Here is a 17,028-nt window from a genome sequence, read left to right as displayed (position 1 = left end):
GCGGGTTCGATACCCGGTGGAGGCACATAGTGGTTCGGATTCCACTTTAAAGTGTAGGTCCAGTCCCGATTAGCCTTACTGGGCATAATGTGGACTTAAAACACCAAATCAACTCAACTCAACCTTCTGTCTGAACTACCGTCTTCCCATAGAACCTTACACATGTACACGGAAGCATGAAAAGAAATGCAAAAATGTCGTAAACCAAATTTCGTAGACCTAGCCGTGAACTAGAACCGTACATACACTATTTACAAATGAGTCTTTATTTTACTTTGTGTGATCTCCATGGTCTGTGGAACCAGCCACAGTTTCAACTCCATGTCATTGATTTCGTTCTTCAATACACTGTTGTTACACCTTTTTAACCGAACATTGTACTCACAAGGGAAGGAAGGCAAGAGAGTATATATTAAAGCAGCTGGTAAACCTGAATTGTGTCTGGTTATGCAACCACCTCTGCTTGATATGTTTTTCTTTTTTACATATGTTTATTATATTATATATATATATATATATATATATATATATATATTATATTTATTTAGTGTTTCGAAAATGTTTTTGGACGTTTATGGAACGTGGAAAAGTTTCTTTACCTAGAAAATAAAATGAGGGGTGGAGACTTCCGTGCAGTTGCGAAGATTGTAAAATAAAAATATTTCGCTTTCACGCAGTTGTTGCCCCCATTTCAAGTCACGTTGAAATTAGTAACACGGAACTTCTAAGCCAGAAAAACTGTAACTACGCATTTCAATTTTGTCAATTTACGCCGCTTTCCTATCTTATGTTTAATCGCGGCGATGAATGATGAACAGATTAAATGGATGATGAAAGCAGCATAATGTGTTGACCAGGGTTCGAACCTGAGACCGCTTGCTTATGTAAGTTGAAGAAATTTTGGTATGTTTTTAAGTAAGTCTCTTTTGCGTTATTTTTTTTTCAATTGTTAACATCCTGATATATATATATATATATATATATATATATATATATATATATCAGTATTGTTCAAATAAAAACGGCAATAATTCTCTTGACAATATACGTGTCTCAATTTCTGTCGTTGTGTTTTTCTGTAGATCTCCCTTTCTCTCACCCTCTTTATTACCTTTTCCCTGATTATACCTCTCTGTTTCTCTATATGCCTCTTCTTCTCTGCTGTTGTTTCCCCTATCTTTTTGTCATGGGCGTATCCAAAAAGAAAATTTGGATAATGTCTAGCCAGGGGTGCGAATCCTCCAAGCCCAATGGCTTGTCCCCCTCTATAATAATACGATGATAGTTATCTCGTTTACTATTATTATTGTTGTGTTTTGTTATTCTTCGAATCGTAAATTCAGAATCGAATGTCTGTTGACACTTTTCAGAAGCAGTACGGAATATTTCAATGAAATCTTTATCTGAATCTGCCGAAGTCTCTGAAGCAGTTCTGTGACGTCTAAGAAAGAGCAGAGGCTAAATTGTGATGAGGGCTCTAAATACTTTGACAACTGTACAGGAAAACTGAAGACTTTTCTCAAATATGAAGTACAATTAAGAAAGTCCCATTTTCAACTGCGGCTAGGTCACTTGCTTGGAATGGTTCACTCGGACAGCTCCGCTTAACTGACAAGATTGAAGAAATTTAACCAAAACATGAAGTGAATCATGTTTTTCTAGAAATCGAGTTTCACACATTGACAATAGTATTCTTTTAAGAGTCTGGTACATAATGCAATGTATTTGTTTTTAGTATTTCACCTCTGCATTTATTATTTTAAAAAAACACACATCAACTTCACTTATTGTACCAAAACAATTTCTCACCGAAGTCAATTTTCAGCTGATATACTGTATCACTACTCAGTGTGAAACTAAAAAGAAATAAATGAATAGGGGATGTTATTTGAAGAATCCACAAGGAAATAGTTTTTTTGGGGGGAGGGGTCCGGACCCCCTGGATACGCCCTTGCTTTCTGTGCCTATACCTCTTTTTCTCTGTCACCTTTTTCAGGTCTTCTTAAATCACCTTCTCAGGGGTATCCCCCTCTCCCCAAAGACAAATTCTGGTTTGGTTAGAGACGTGCCTTGCGGGTGCACAAATAGACTGTGGACCAACTTAAACCCTTGGGAAATTTGCGTGAATTACCTCATTATAACCCCTTACTCAGTAAGAAACGTAATAAAAATTGTTTGCCACCAAGCAAGTTGTAACGGAAGCAATGCAATAGTATTGAGTATGGCTCACAGTCAATTACAAGAGAGCATTCCGAATAATTGAAATGAAAATGAGACCCCCTCCCCACCGTTCAGGTACTTAACGTACACCTCCGTGCCGAGTGGTTGATTGATTGATTGATTTGGTTTATTTTACTTTGCTTTACTGCTACTTTTGGATAATAGCGAATATGAGGATGAGTGATGATATTATGAAATTGATGAAGGGACACTCAAAAAGAACACCCATGCCCTGGCTGGAATTTTCATTTCAATCATAGGCGTACTGAATGCTCTCGTGGCATTGACTGTAGAAGAAAAGAAACACTCATAATCTCTTCAGGAAATATATTTCACTGGCTTTAATCTTTACTATGTAGAGAACATAATACAAGTTGTTTTTTCCCCCAATAATTCCAATTTCTATACATTCGCGCAAGCAAATTCACATACCTTCCCCCTGGGGCGTAAATTGATACTACACTCTTTTTAACCCTTACTCTGTGGCGAACATTATCAAGTTGTTTGCCACCTAGAATTTTGAAGTTAAGTAGGCAGGGGAGGGAGGAAGTCATGCAATTTTTTTAAAAAAATAATATCATGCTCTACACCTTGGACCACGGGAAATGGCTCTTCTCCCCCCCCCCCAACGGGGGGATAAATTGATATTGCACTCGCTGCACTAATTTCATCTCTTATGGGTTATGGAATTGGTTGTTTACCATCTGTAAAGTCAATCCATGGGGAGGTAGGGGTAGGGAGACTCCATGATATATTTTCGACAATTCAACATTTCTTAAAATCAGATAAAGTTGAAATTCCCCTGCACTCCTTCTGGGGATAAATTAATATGGCATTCACTGCACCCAGTTATGCCACGTGAATAGTTGCACTCGTCCTATTTATTTCAGTAATACAATTTTCTAAATTTAGAACCTAGAAAAGAGAACCAACCCACCTCTGGAGATAAACTGATATTACATTCACGTAATGTACCCATTAACCCTTACAATCTATAAAACATAATACAAGTCATTTACCACCATTTAGTTAAATTGTTCAATGCAAACTGCATTGACAAATGAAATTTATATTTTTAGTCTACTTGCAAATTTGGAGATTGAGATGAAAACAGGCAATTCTATTGCCTCGAAAGCAGGATTTGAGAGAAAATTATAGGAACAAATAAGCTTCATTTTATTTGTTTAAAAACTTTTCAGTGTCTGCAATGGTTATTGGAAATGTGTGCAAGAAATTAAAACTTGGTGGCCATTTTCTAATGTGGCGACCGCGGTACGTACAGCATCCATTTTAAGAGACTCTTACGTAGTGTGTTCATTCGGAAGGCAAGTACAACATATCTACCAAATTCCGTGTTTGTCTTATTTTTTAAATTTTATTCTAACTTTGGTTAAATTTGACCTAATTTTACTGCAACATGTGATGTGATTTCCAGCTACTGTTTTTCGTATTTTTACATTTCCTCAGACATCTAAGTAGTTTAAAACTCAGTTTTGCTCAACAAACCCGCAATAAATGAAGTAAATTATAATAAGTTTCGGTTGTACAAAGAAAGAAATGTTGTGTATACCATTTTAATCAAAGATGTCCGGAGAAAATGTGAACGTCCTTGTGACCCTTCCTTTCAATCATATCACCCACTAGAGCTACCCGAATCGCACTGAACCGCCGAGAAGAACATTTGTATTATCTGCTTCGTATGAAATCAAATGGCCTAAAGTCCACTAGAGTGAGCTTGCGGCAGCGGCGTGTGGGATTTACCATTTATCTTTGGTTTATGAGGTTGAACGCTTTTAAAAACTCTATGCATACCTATTTACATTTTGTTTCTTTTTAAGTCTACTGTACGTTCACATAAACTAACCGGGACTGGGATCCGAACCACAGTGCAATGTGTTTCCACTGGGGATCTAACGCAGAACACTTTGATTAAAGGTAACAGCGTTACCAAATACCAATACTCCATCGAGGAGCTCCTCTATATTTATATAACATTAAATCTTGCATGATAATAAACATAGTTTTCAATTAATACAATTTCATCACACACCCATGCAATATTAATTACAGAACAACTGAGTCTTCGTTTCTAATGCTGTAGTAATACAATATTTTTTATTTTAATTTTCTCTTATAATTTAAATTATAAGTAATACCAAATTTCATCGGACCTCCAATTTTGATTTAATTTTTCGTAGCCAAAATTTGAAGAAAAACGACGACAAATAACAAAAAATACAAATTTGTGTACAAATAAATAACAATTATTATTATTTATAATTAAAAATTATAATTATTGAAGCTGCAAGCTGTTTAAGCTCTTTACTCATTACGAGCAGTGCTTGAAGTGGGGGAGGGCCGAATGCGGAGGGATGCTTTCACCTCAGTTAAGAGAATTTTCATGAAGCATCCCCCAGCTAGGGTAATAATTTGCCTAGGCATCCTCCACCTACTGCACTGTCTCCATGCTGATTCATACAGCCCTCTCGCACCTATCCTCAAACTCAATCAAGCATCTCCCCCATCTAAGAATTTCCACTTTGAGCACTGATTACTAGGAACATTTATGGAGAGGATTTAGAAATATTGAAAGGACACAGAACTCCAATCAGTTACTCCTAACAATAGTCGCAAGTGAGAATAAATAGACCATTTGTTATTACAAACAAACATTAAATTTGTGTTCACCTCTGGAGTAAAACTAAAGTTAGTTGGAACACAGTTGTTATACACAAGGATGTATACCTACATGTCCAAAATTGTTATAGTTACGAACATTTGATTTAATTTTGCAAGTACGTATATCTCTTAGTGTAGATAGCATCCTCTTGGATCCTACTGCCATAGTTGTTGATATAACATTCATTCAACAAGTCAAACTTCTGTCCCGAGTACACAATTCAAAATACCTAGTTATATAATTTTTAAGTATAATTTTGTGATTATATGTCATAGTTATGAGAGAAGAATCACAACAAATATTTCTACATAGGCCCTGGAGATGTTCAATCGGGCATCATATGGCTAAGGCAAGGAATCCAAATTTCTTCCCCTAGTCACTATTTCGTACCTGGAGACTAAATTAAGTAAGCGCTCCAAATTTGACTTTTCCTTCTTTAGCTATCTCTTTACCTGGAAACCTAGCGAATTAATTTCAAAACAACCTACTTTTGGCAAAACCAAAAGAGTTGTACATAATTTTGTCTCCCCAAAATATTCGGGAAGAAATGAGATAATTACGATGTTTCAGATTTTTATTTATTAATTTTCAGTTTTAATATTCATATTGTTTACAAAAAGTCATTACAAAATTAAACACATTAGAGTCGAATGTAGTGAATTAATACAAAATTCATATATATACGTAATTAGAACTCGAAAACATGTATGGAGTTGGATGCTTTTGACGTTTGATTATAAAAGAATAATTATTTATTCGTTTTATAAGAAATGCTGGAACATAGAAAATAGTAGTAAAAGGTAATTACATGAAGAAAACGAATCTGTTAATTGCTTGTACTAATAAGGAGACAAGCTGCATGTGTGATTTGCCCTAGTCGTAATTTCGGTTCCAGATGTAATGATACAAAGTATTTCAACTGGAATGGTAGTCCCTACCAAGTTGTCCACATGTTTCCTTCCACACCGGTGAACTTCATAAATACAACTTTGAATGGTACTGTTAGAGAGAAACGTTAATAATGCCATGAAACAATTTTGCCCTATTTTTTTTTATTGAGTTGGACTGAAACATACATTCAATTGACAACTACATACGTATTACAACTTGTATTTTACATAGCCATATTTAGACAATACTGCATTTCATTGAATACTAAACACACATTCTACATAAGTAACATTTCTCATTTCACAACCATTAAAGCCTTTTTACGATTCATTGTAGCAACCAGCAGTAATGGACAAAACAGTCATCTGGAATACGTTGCAATTTAAAGTACTATCTAAAGCGTGCGAGAAAGCATGATATAATTTAAGATATTTTATTTTTTACTAATTTATTCATGATAAATAATATTTCTGGCATCTGTAGTTAATATTCTGTGTTAATTTACTGGCTATATGGTACTCTTAAACTAAGTAAATACACTCTGTTCACATGATATGGTTTTAAAAGTAACTGGAGTAAGTACAGTTCGGTTTAAGCATTTTGCATTTTCAAAGTTTCTGTAAAGTGTTTGTTACTACACTGAAAACACACTGTATACAATCTATCATTATATACAAAAGTCTTACAACAATGCTCTATTTGCAAGAGCTAAAACAAACATCACAAAAATCTAGCATGTGAGTTTTCTTTATTATCACTACAAGGCAGACACCATAAGCAATGATATGCATGTACAAAATTTGGAAGATGATATTTGCAATCAATCAGCTCTACTAAACTACTCATCTTGTTATCGAAAAATCTGTAAAAATGACACAATTCATTACGTGAAAGACAACATGAAAGCAGTTCCTTCATAAGAGTCGCAAATAAATAAATAAGAAGCACCTGAACACCACTTACATATAATCCTCATTCACATTCACAACAGCAGATTTTCCGAGGATATGCTTCACGAACATCACATGCTTTAAATTTTGGCTTTGTCCAAAAGCTCAAACCTGTCCAATATGAACCAACAGAGAAAATATGATTCAAGGAGTGAGACCTTATCGATGGCTCTAGTTAAAAATAGTTTGCTTACTTCTTTTTTTAGGCAAGGTATTTGTGAAAGTTGTCAATTTAAGCACTTGTTCTGATGGCATACGAGAAATATAATGAAACTTTAGTACTTCCAACACACAAAATCCATAAGCAAATCAATCTGGTAGGTGTATTTCCTGCAACGTAAACGGATCTATTTCCACTGGGCGGAAAGAAGAGTTCGGTACCTTAGGAATTAAGGTCGCACCATGCACTAGGTAACATAAGGGTTTGTCTCGCCCACTATGCATGAGAGTATCTTCCATGACCTTGACCTTCGTCTTCTGTGTCCTACGTGCATACATGTTAGCAAGAACGAGTACGTAGTTTCTCCATGGCACACCCCTTTCTAAACGTCGTCTAAGTGGACTGTCTAAAGACGAGAAGTTCACACTGCTTATTAAACACAAAAAAGCAGTCGCGCGTGACTGACGCCATAAGAACGTAATGACGCACATGGGGCATCACCAATGAATCACATCCGCTTCATCTGTGCTGGAACGTGACGTCTCATCAAGCAAGCGTGTGCGTGGCACACGACTTCCGATTGTTCGGACTAACAATGTGCATGTGCCTTCTTTGTAAGCGACACGTACTTGCATTAGGAGGGAAGAAGAAGAAGAAACTCAAACTCCTACCGGAAATCAGAGAAAAGGAAGATGATGCAACGAAACCCATCCAACACCGTTATCAAACCACGTTTTCGTTCATCGGTGAGCCAACCCTTCTAAAAGACTCTTGCTCAAGCTGTCTGTGGCATGAAAAAAAGCAGTCAAGGAAAAAGAAACGTATATATATTCTCTATTTATATATACTCAAATTTGGCACACACACTGGGAGACGAGGTCACACCATTTCCTCTTTGACCATTGACACCAACGTCACGTGTTCTCCGAATGATCTAAAAAATACTGACAAGATCACGGTCTTTGTCACAATTGTTGATATTCCAAGTCTTGAACAATCAATGTATCTACCAACATTTTTTTTACACTAATAGAGGCACAGGGTCAGCCACTCGACCCATAAAAAGCACTATACCACTTCGGTAGTCCCAGATGAAGAATATGAAAGGATGATCAACCTCGAAATATTTGTCTCCAAAGGTTCCTATTCTTTCCAAGCCAGTAGAAGTAGCTGTGGCAGCTTCGGCTCCATCTTCCCGAATCTCAAGAACAGTTCTGGAAAAACAAAATCATAAAGTCAATATCTAACCATTGAATATTTGAAAGACATAATCTTTGAATTTACAAATAGAACCATTCCCAAATTATTCCCACTATCCTAGGCAAATCTCGGGAGTAAGGCTACTGGAGCATAATGCTGATAATTCAGCTTCACTTTGGCCCAAATTGAGAATGTGTGGGGTCCTGCATCAACACTTCTTGCATGTCTTCGTGGGGACGGTGCATTGCAGGAGAACTAATGCTGCACACTGTATACAGTCCTCTTGTGAGTGCAAGTGTTTTGTAATTGAATTTCTGCAACAAGAAACAGTAAATAAATATTTCATTACCTACAGGTATGAAAATATCTAACAGGCCTGCTTTATTGCTCTACGAATTTCCCTTTAATTTTACATCAGTTTTTGGATTTCTCTACAAGGACCAAACCTAGGATCGTTCTCGCCAAAAACTATACACTAATATTTTAAATTGCAAATTCAAATTTCTTTGTTTTGCACGATCGAGGTTCAGTTTGTGGCTTTTCTTAAACAGTGTAATTAAATATATTTATCTTACATGTTCGTGTAGTGCGGAGCTCTTTAACGTGAGGAGCTTCGTCTAATGTCTTTTTACTGACTGTGTAAGCCGGGCACCGCTCACTGGAGAGTACTATTTGTCGAATTTTCACAGTGAGGAAAAATGTAAAGAAATGACATAAATTACCAACTTGGGGCCACCAAATGCTATGTTAAGCAAATTGTAATTGCAAGATTTTAGACCACAAATTACATCTTTTAGACCAACTTTACTCGGGTCTCTTATATTTCCTTTACTTGTTTCGAACAGTACCCATTACCTAGGCGTCTGTCAGGACCGAGTTTAAAATGAACACGCTAAGCGCTGGATCAAACAAACCTTTGTCAAGAGGTGTGATGTGGCGTAAACGTGCCCCTTTTACAACGTCCTTTGTCAGTATCCTTTTAAAATGATCTCTACCACTTGGTATTATGTGGACCTAATTACGCAGCCCAATATAAGAAACCAGATGTCAAAGGTGATGGGACACACATTGGCCACGCATCACCCAGCAAAAATCTACTTTGCAGAGCTGACCCTTAAGGCTGTTGGGTTACAGAATTGTAAAATATAGGTTTAAAATGTACAGCTCTTGGGGAGTTAATTATATTTGGAGGTCTATCAGGTTTCCGTGAGGATATGAATTTAATTTACACATGTGCAAACAGAACGGGGGTGGGGATTCCCTTCCCTTCATTCAGTTTGCAAATTTTTAGCACTTGGTTGGATTTTATATATAATATCCTAATGCTTATAAAGAAGGTAATGAAATCTCCCTCCACCCCCTGGAAATTTTTCAAATACCATTTGTGTGTAATGATTTTAACCTGTGACATTTTTTTCTCGGAACGCTTTTATGAAACTTAGAGAATAAGTATTTGTAGTTGCATTTACTGTGGAACTACACTATGACATGCACCATCGACACAAATCAGAAATTGGGAATCTATATTTTGTATACTCTTTCACCATTCTCTCTGTGCCGAGATCCTGAGTCAACCGCTTATGCATGGTGACCATTTTCTATAAGAATGATCTACGTTTTTGATCCCTAGGAAGTTATCTTATTATTGCCTTGTTCAATTTACTTTAGAGGACAATATCAGTCCAGTACCTATAATATCAATGGGGCAAAAAATAGAACAATAAAATATTAGAAGTTTACTGCATTCAAGATTCTTTATGAAACCAAGATAATCTGGTCTGTATCTTTCACTTTACTGAAATTTGAGTCCTCACCGTGGGTTATATGAAAACCCTTGATCAAAATGGATCGAAATCGACATGTGAATAGACATTGACGAGCATTGCAATATCAGTTGTAATTGCACATTTACAAAGGTTTAAAATATCAAACGTAGAGAAGAAACAAGATTCTCCCTCATATTGTAAGCATTTGTTTTGTTTGTTCAATGAAAGAGAAAATGTCGCCAAATTATTATTGAAATATATTGGCATGCCCATCGTTATTCTTGTGATCACCAGAGGCACTGTTGTCATAAAATTTACCACTTGAATACCATAGGTCTTGGATAAATTCCGTATATTCTTATTCATCAGAATTTTTTCTATAAGATCAAGACTTCATGTTAAAAAAAAATATTCATAAAGCTTTATGCTTGTGACCACAAACACTCTCTTAACCTGAAGACAAAATGAAAATGTTAAATCCTGTGAATTTTAGTCATATTTTATTGATATTTTTACATAAGCAACACCAATTCTTCTTATACACACAATGATAGAATTTGAAGCAGCTAAAACCAAATTCAGAGACTTTTAGAAGCTTTGTAATATATAACTGTGCGTTATTCTTGTGACATTTTGTCTAGTTCCATTTATACTACGTTTTAGTCTGATGTATTTTTAAAAGCATTGTTCTGCTATTGTAAGAATGTAACTACGTGAAAGGATAAAACAATAAAATATATATTGTGGTCATATGGCCAAGAGTGTTGTCACCTCAGAAAGGGTTCGATTTTTTCTACAAATCGAATGTGAATAGTTTCATTTGCACATTTCAAGTCTATAATTGAAACAAAACCAAATGGCATCAGAAACGTAAATGAGTGTTGCATACTTTAGAAGTTACCGAGGTCTAAACATTGTCACCAACTACAATAAAAAAATGTTCTTAAACTGTCAAGTAAGCAATAAAATATTAACAAACTTTTCTCTTGAAAAATTAGATCAAAAATAATTATTTAAAGAAAATATATATGCTTGTGATATTATTCCTGTCTTTCTCTGGTGACACTTTTCATTTTCGTATAGCTGTGTTCTTGGGCAAGCGAATTAAAAGGTATCTAAGGATACTTTCTAATGGTTTTGAGAAGACCAACTTGACACATCTATTTGTATACATGATTTTCTTAAACTGTTTTTGTTACTCTTTTGACCGACGAGTTGATATATTTTTGGGGTGTATTATAATTGAACTAATTTTTAGCAAATAGGTATAATATTATTGTTTCTATCAAAATTTATATTTTCTAAGAGATATAAATTATACCGAGGTTTACTGTAAACTCATCCAAAGATTCATTAAATACTGAGTCATACATTTTAAGTGAATACAAGAAATAGAGAACATGTTAAATTTCAGGTCATTATATAGTAAAAATACAAACAAGATGCCATTGTAACTATTATTTCTTTAAAGTTCATTGTTTTCACTGTTCAGTGATGTGTAAATTTAAAAAATTGCTATAGTTTTTTTTACATCTCCAGAGTTCCATTCAGCGATGCCAACCCTAGCATAATGGTGCTAAACCTAGCATAATTTAACCATCTTTGGCACCTAGCACCCTGTGTTTGGCATATCAGCCAAATCTAGCATAATCTGCAACCATCGTTAGATATTGAACTCAAAGGAAAGTTCTCTGAAGAAGTAAAAATAAAAGTAACTGCACATCTCCAACAAAAGAGAGTAAACCGGCCCAGGGATTCCGTCCTCAACCAACGACCAACGCCTTTCACCTCTTCCGCATCTTCCTGCCATAAAATCGAAGAGGAGAGTTGGGGCCACCCTCAAAAGTTTGTCCTTTCCCAGCACCGACACAAAGTGTCAGCCATTTGCGGTGCCTGTATTTTCGCGAGGAATGTTTAGTAGAAAGTGGGATTGACAAATAAAGCTCATGTGACGCCCTACTTTGTCGGCAAATTTTGACCATCTTTGTCTTCAGCTTGTGTTCGGTTCAGTTCAGTCGACTCAACATCTTAGCATTTCGGAAGTCGTCTCCCACGGCGAAAAAAGCGTTGTTCCTGTCCTGTGTATGGTTTTAATTCTTCGTGCGTGCGTCTTTCAGTGTATTGTTGAGCGTGTGTTTGAGTTTATCTGCGAGTGTTTTTCCTGATTTTTAATTTTTTTAATATAAAATATATTTGGAACAATTTCAAAAAATGAGTATCTACTAGTAGCAAAAGAAGTAACTGTAAAACTCCCGAAGAGAAAAAAAAAGGACCGTGTGCATTTAAACAGAAATGGGAATCGTATGCTCAGAAATATAGAAACGAGTGGGAAAGAGGCAGTTTTTATTTTTTCGTTTGGCGAGTACCTTTTTTCCTTTCCTTTTTTTTTATTTGGAAAAATTATTAGTTTACATATAAATGCATTGTATGAGCATTTGAAAGTTGCAAGGAACTAGCACAAAAGTGTGTCTCTAGCATGGTGTTGAAGGTGGAAATGGGTTAATACGTCCTTCCATATCACGTAAAAAAATGCAGTAGTATATGAAAGATATTTGTGAATTATACACCAAACTCCCCCGCCCTCCACCCCCGGCAGTAACGACGCTTAACTTTGTCATGTCATCTTTCCTCTCATTATATGCTAGAAAAAATATGTGAAGTATTTTTACAAATTTACTGAGCCACATGCCCTAGTTCGACCCTTGGTAAGGTATGGACATGTAATTATGTTTTATCCATCCCATTTCATCAGTTCTTCATTCACCCTCATTGTCGTACTTACTCCCAGAGACCCTAAGGCAAAAAAGCGACTTAAAATAAATAGATCATAGGGTGGGATAAAATATAACATCTGAAAATAGTAATAAAGTATATTGTTAATAATAATAGTAATAATAATAATAATAATAATAATAGTGCCCTAGCACAATTGGGTGGCATTCTAGCATAATTTCACAGTTCGAACAGCACTTTTCGTAGCTGAGGGGTTGGCAACGCTGGTTCCATTCCTCATGGATATGCCAATATTCAAAACACAAAACAACAGTCTTTAACCCGGTGGAGGCACAAGTGGTTTGGATCCCAGTATTGTAAGATTTACAAAATTATGGACAGTTTCCGTATTAAAATAAACATTTACATCTTGCTAGATATTTTTCCTGAATTTTTAAGTTGAATCTCAAGAGATTGTCCCTTTTTTTGAAAGAATAAAATGTATGGAATAAACTCAAAGAGTATGCATTTCCCCGAAAATACAAAGAAGAAGTCTTGTAGAAACGTACTTTGCTAAGGATCTGTTAAAAAGATTTGAAATGGAAAAGAAAGTTGCAAGTTTCTACTCCGTTACACTAGACTTCGCATATGCCCTGAACTTGTTACTTGCTTAGGTCCTATATCAAATTTACATTTCCAGTTGAGTAATACAAGAAGGACAATAGATTTTAGGAAGAAGATAACATCACCATTTTGTTGCTATTCATTTTACTGGATTTAAACCAGAAGTTTTGGGCCATTTTACACTGAAAACTCTAACAAATAACAAGAACAAGTCAAGATGGTTTTAGGTAAAAACAAGAAAGGTTGAATATAAACATAAGACATAAACAAGGAAACAAACAAAGATTTACATATTCATTTTTAGGGAAGATCGGAAAATGCTTTCAGGGGCAAAAATGTCTATGTTTGTGGGTAGTTTATTGTAGAACTGGGGTAGCCTGTGGAATAGAGCGCGCTGTATAAGGGAAAGCCTATCTGTAGAGTTGTGGAACAATTCAGTGTTTCGGGTCGATCGATGGGGAACTCTGAAGTTGAATTCTGTAAGCAGAAATTCAGATCCATTTTATAGAAAAATTTCATATCGGCCATATCGCGTCGAAGTGTCAGGATTTTTATAATGTTCTTCCATCTATGTGGTGTAATTTTATATGTGGAGGCGGGGAGAAATATATATGAGTACACCCAGGCAGCCACTCCCATATATATTTATACCTAAATGTAAACCGTCACTAAACTTGTTCCTCCCTACCGAAATACCTTCCATTGCCTCTGATCACCATCACCCATATGTCACATGTGCGATTTCGTAATTTTACTTTAGAAAACTGCATTGCATTCTACAGTTGGTCCTCTGAGCAACAATTGAATTTACACAACGAAACTTTTCAATCTGCTACTAGCGACTAGTCTTGTCCAGATTTATGTTAGGTGTTAGCTGTTAGCCGAGTGAATAATCTTGTACCCGGTTGCAATATTCTTTTTAGTTGAATCTGTAAACTGTATACTAGGGTAAATAATTTGCGCACGTTTATAGTTGTATCAATAATGTTGATTACATCTTAGTACGTTAGAAAAAAATAAAATACAGGTCCGAAATTTGATATTCATATTTCCGAATACCAAAAGACTGGAAACACGGCCGTCAAACATTGTTGTGATTTAAAGAAACCAAAATATTTATTCACAGTTTCATTTTCATTTTATCGCCTACCTGAATCTGACACAGAGACCGCTGTGATATAATGTTTATGTTCACCAGGTTATGCATAGCATAACTGTTGCATAATTACAAAATACGGTAGTACGAGTTTTATTTGCGAATGTACCTAAAAATCGAAATATACGTATCTGTACCCAAAGATTCCAGATATTGAATTGTAGATTCGTAACTTCAACCTGCACTTATTAGTTTCTATGCAATTCACGTATTATTCTTTTTTTTAAAAAAAAAATTGTTAAATGTAAAGCAATTGCAATTAACAGCAAGCTAACAAACAACGAACAATGGGAAATACATATTCATTTAAATATTAGACTATGAAATAATTTATAGAAAAGAGTGTGTGTGTGTGTTTGACTATGATTTACAGGCTTCGTTTAACACTCAAGGTAACAAGAATGACTAAACAATAGTACTTACTTGTGAGCTATACCGCTGACATATAATCCCCGCTCTTCAGACATTCCTGAGAAATCCGCATGTGCTGCAGAGAAGATGTCTGTCACGCCCATATTGACTAAGGCGTCTATCAGATCTGCACTACCGGAAACTCTGAATCTTGGCAAACGGATATTTACCATCTCATCCTAGAAAGAAACAAAGAAACTCAAAGTGTGGAGTGATTTACAAGTTTATTCTTCTTAAATAACTTGGTGTGATGTTAGTACAGAAATGCAAGTAACTTATGTAGTATACAGGTATATATGTACCCATACGTTTGTGTAGTATGGTGTAATGTAAAACTTGTAATCATTGATGTCTCTCTTGAATTCAAATCAAATAGTTCGCTTAATGATGAGATGAGTTTTGACCTTAGTCGTGAAAGTTGGGAATTTTATAGGAATTTCATAGACCATGACCTGGGAGAACCCTTCAACAGTTATGTCAGGACAACTCCAACTTACAATTTAAATATTTCCTTAATTTTACTTACTTTTGTCATTATAAACACTTGAAATATTGGCTAATTGAGTTTCATTCTACATATTTTGTTGTTGATATATACGTGTATGACTAAAACACAATTTATTATTGAAGCAACGCTTACTTTCTACATTTCTATCAACATAAATATTTTACTAACTTCAAATAAATATATAAATTCAACTACATAAGAACATTACTTCAATAGATTTTTCTTGCATACACTTTTCGAACATCTATGTCCATTGTGTTTGACATTTTAATATGCATTAATCATACATAGATCATGTTAGGCTATTATGTTATCAGATACCAAACACTTTTTCTGTCACAATATCTGGTGCATGATGACAAGTATGGATGTCCACAGGATTTTTTCTAGGGAGAAGCAAGCATGGTAATTTTTTTTACGGAAGGGGGAGCAAACGAGACATTTTCTCCCATAATAATGTTGCTCTCTCAAAAAACGCTCCTTCACTTTGAAGTTACCATGTTTCTGCAATACACTGCCTGTAAATTACTGTAACTGAAATGAAATTATGTGTGTAATTCATTACTTTACGGTGATTTCATTTTCCAGAGGGGGTCGTGCCCCTTGCTCCCCTTTTCGGGCGTCCATGCTCACAAGCCATTTTTAAAAGCATAGGTACGTGAATTTGAAATGGAACAAGATATAGCCATACTTACAGATTCTCTAAAAGTACAATATTCATTTACATATTTGCTTGGAGATATTTATCTTTGTGCCATTGTCATGGGGTTTTCCAAATGAAATTGAAGGATGTAATCGCTCTTGACCATCTTTTAAGATATTATAAAGCATGGTGCGAAGTTCTAGTAAGTATTCAATCGGCTTTCACTGTTTTGCAATTTGCTTACGTTTAATGCACACTAACAAGAAAAACGTACCAGTAGATTTGGTTTGGTTTGAGTTGGTGTTTTAAGTCCACTTTATGCACAGTAAGGCTAATCGGGACTGGACCTACAGTTTAAAGTGGGATCCGAACCACTTGTGCCTCCACCGGGTATCGAACCCGGGACCCCTTGATTACAAGGCAATGACGCTACCACTGCGCCATGGGGGAGGCCCCAACCAGTAGATTTGGGATCGAATCGTGGGTAAGACATGGGCGCTATCTTGATGGACATTATTACCAAAGCCATTAATCATAACGGTTCTAAAGACGTAAAAGTGACAAAATTATGAATTATACAAGGTAACCAAAAAAGTTCTTACCGTTTTTGACGTCCCATTAATCATGCGCTCAGAGAGAGGAAACGAAATGACGCACGTGCCTGCCAAGCATTCGGGAGTTAGTCTGACCATCGACTGTCAGTAATACAGGCACGATGCTCACACACGGCAGTCATAGCTCGTCCATTGTCTAAGAGAAATGGAGGTATCGAAGCAGCTTGTTCGCGTGTGTTTGTTGTATGACTTTAAAGTGGGCTTGTCAGCTGCCGCATCAAGTCGCCACATTTGCCAGGCATTTGGGGAGAATGCCGTGAACGAACGCACTGCCAGGCATTGGTTCCAGAAATTCTGTTCGGGAGATGTGAACCTTTCAGATGAACCTCGCAGTGGACGACCACATGTATTGGATGACGAGGCCCTGAAAGCAGCCATCGAGGAGGACAGTGGTCTAACGTGTGATGAACTTGCAGATAGGTTCCATGTTTCCGCTGAAACAGCCAGACTGCACCTGCATGGGATAGGGAAGTCATACAAGTTAAGCAAGTGG

The 17,028-nt window shown here is 36.0% G+C and overlaps 1 protein-coding gene across 1 annotated transcript in view; it reads right to left on the bottom strand.

The window, feature by feature from the left end:
- Window positions 1–5,778: 5,778 nt before the first annotated feature.
- LOC145984160 (leukocyte elastase inhibitor-like) overlaps window positions 5,779–17,028 on the bottom strand; it is a 191,035-nt gene continuing 179,785 nt past the window's right edge. Inside the window, exons 4-5 of the mRNA XM_083117647.1 lie at window positions 14,783–14,949; window positions 5,779–8,115 (exon numbers count right to left, since the gene is read on the bottom strand). Of these exons, the coding sequence (XP_082973773.1) occupies window positions 7,923–8,115; window positions 14,783–14,949 (360 nt within the window). The 3' untranslated portion in view covers window positions 5,779–7,922. The remainder of the gene's footprint in view (window positions 8,116–14,782; window positions 14,950–17,028) is intronic.

This window comes from Lepisma saccharinum, chromosome 2, assembly GCF_977018435.1.
Source record: "Lepisma saccharinum chromosome 2, izLepSacc3.1, whole genome shotgun sequence".
Classification (NCBI taxonomy): Eukaryota; Metazoa; Arthropoda; class Insecta; order Zygentoma; family Lepismatidae; genus Lepisma; species Lepisma saccharinum.
Note: the sequence above shows the minus strand (reverse complement) of the source record. Positions and strands in the feature narration are given on the sequence as shown.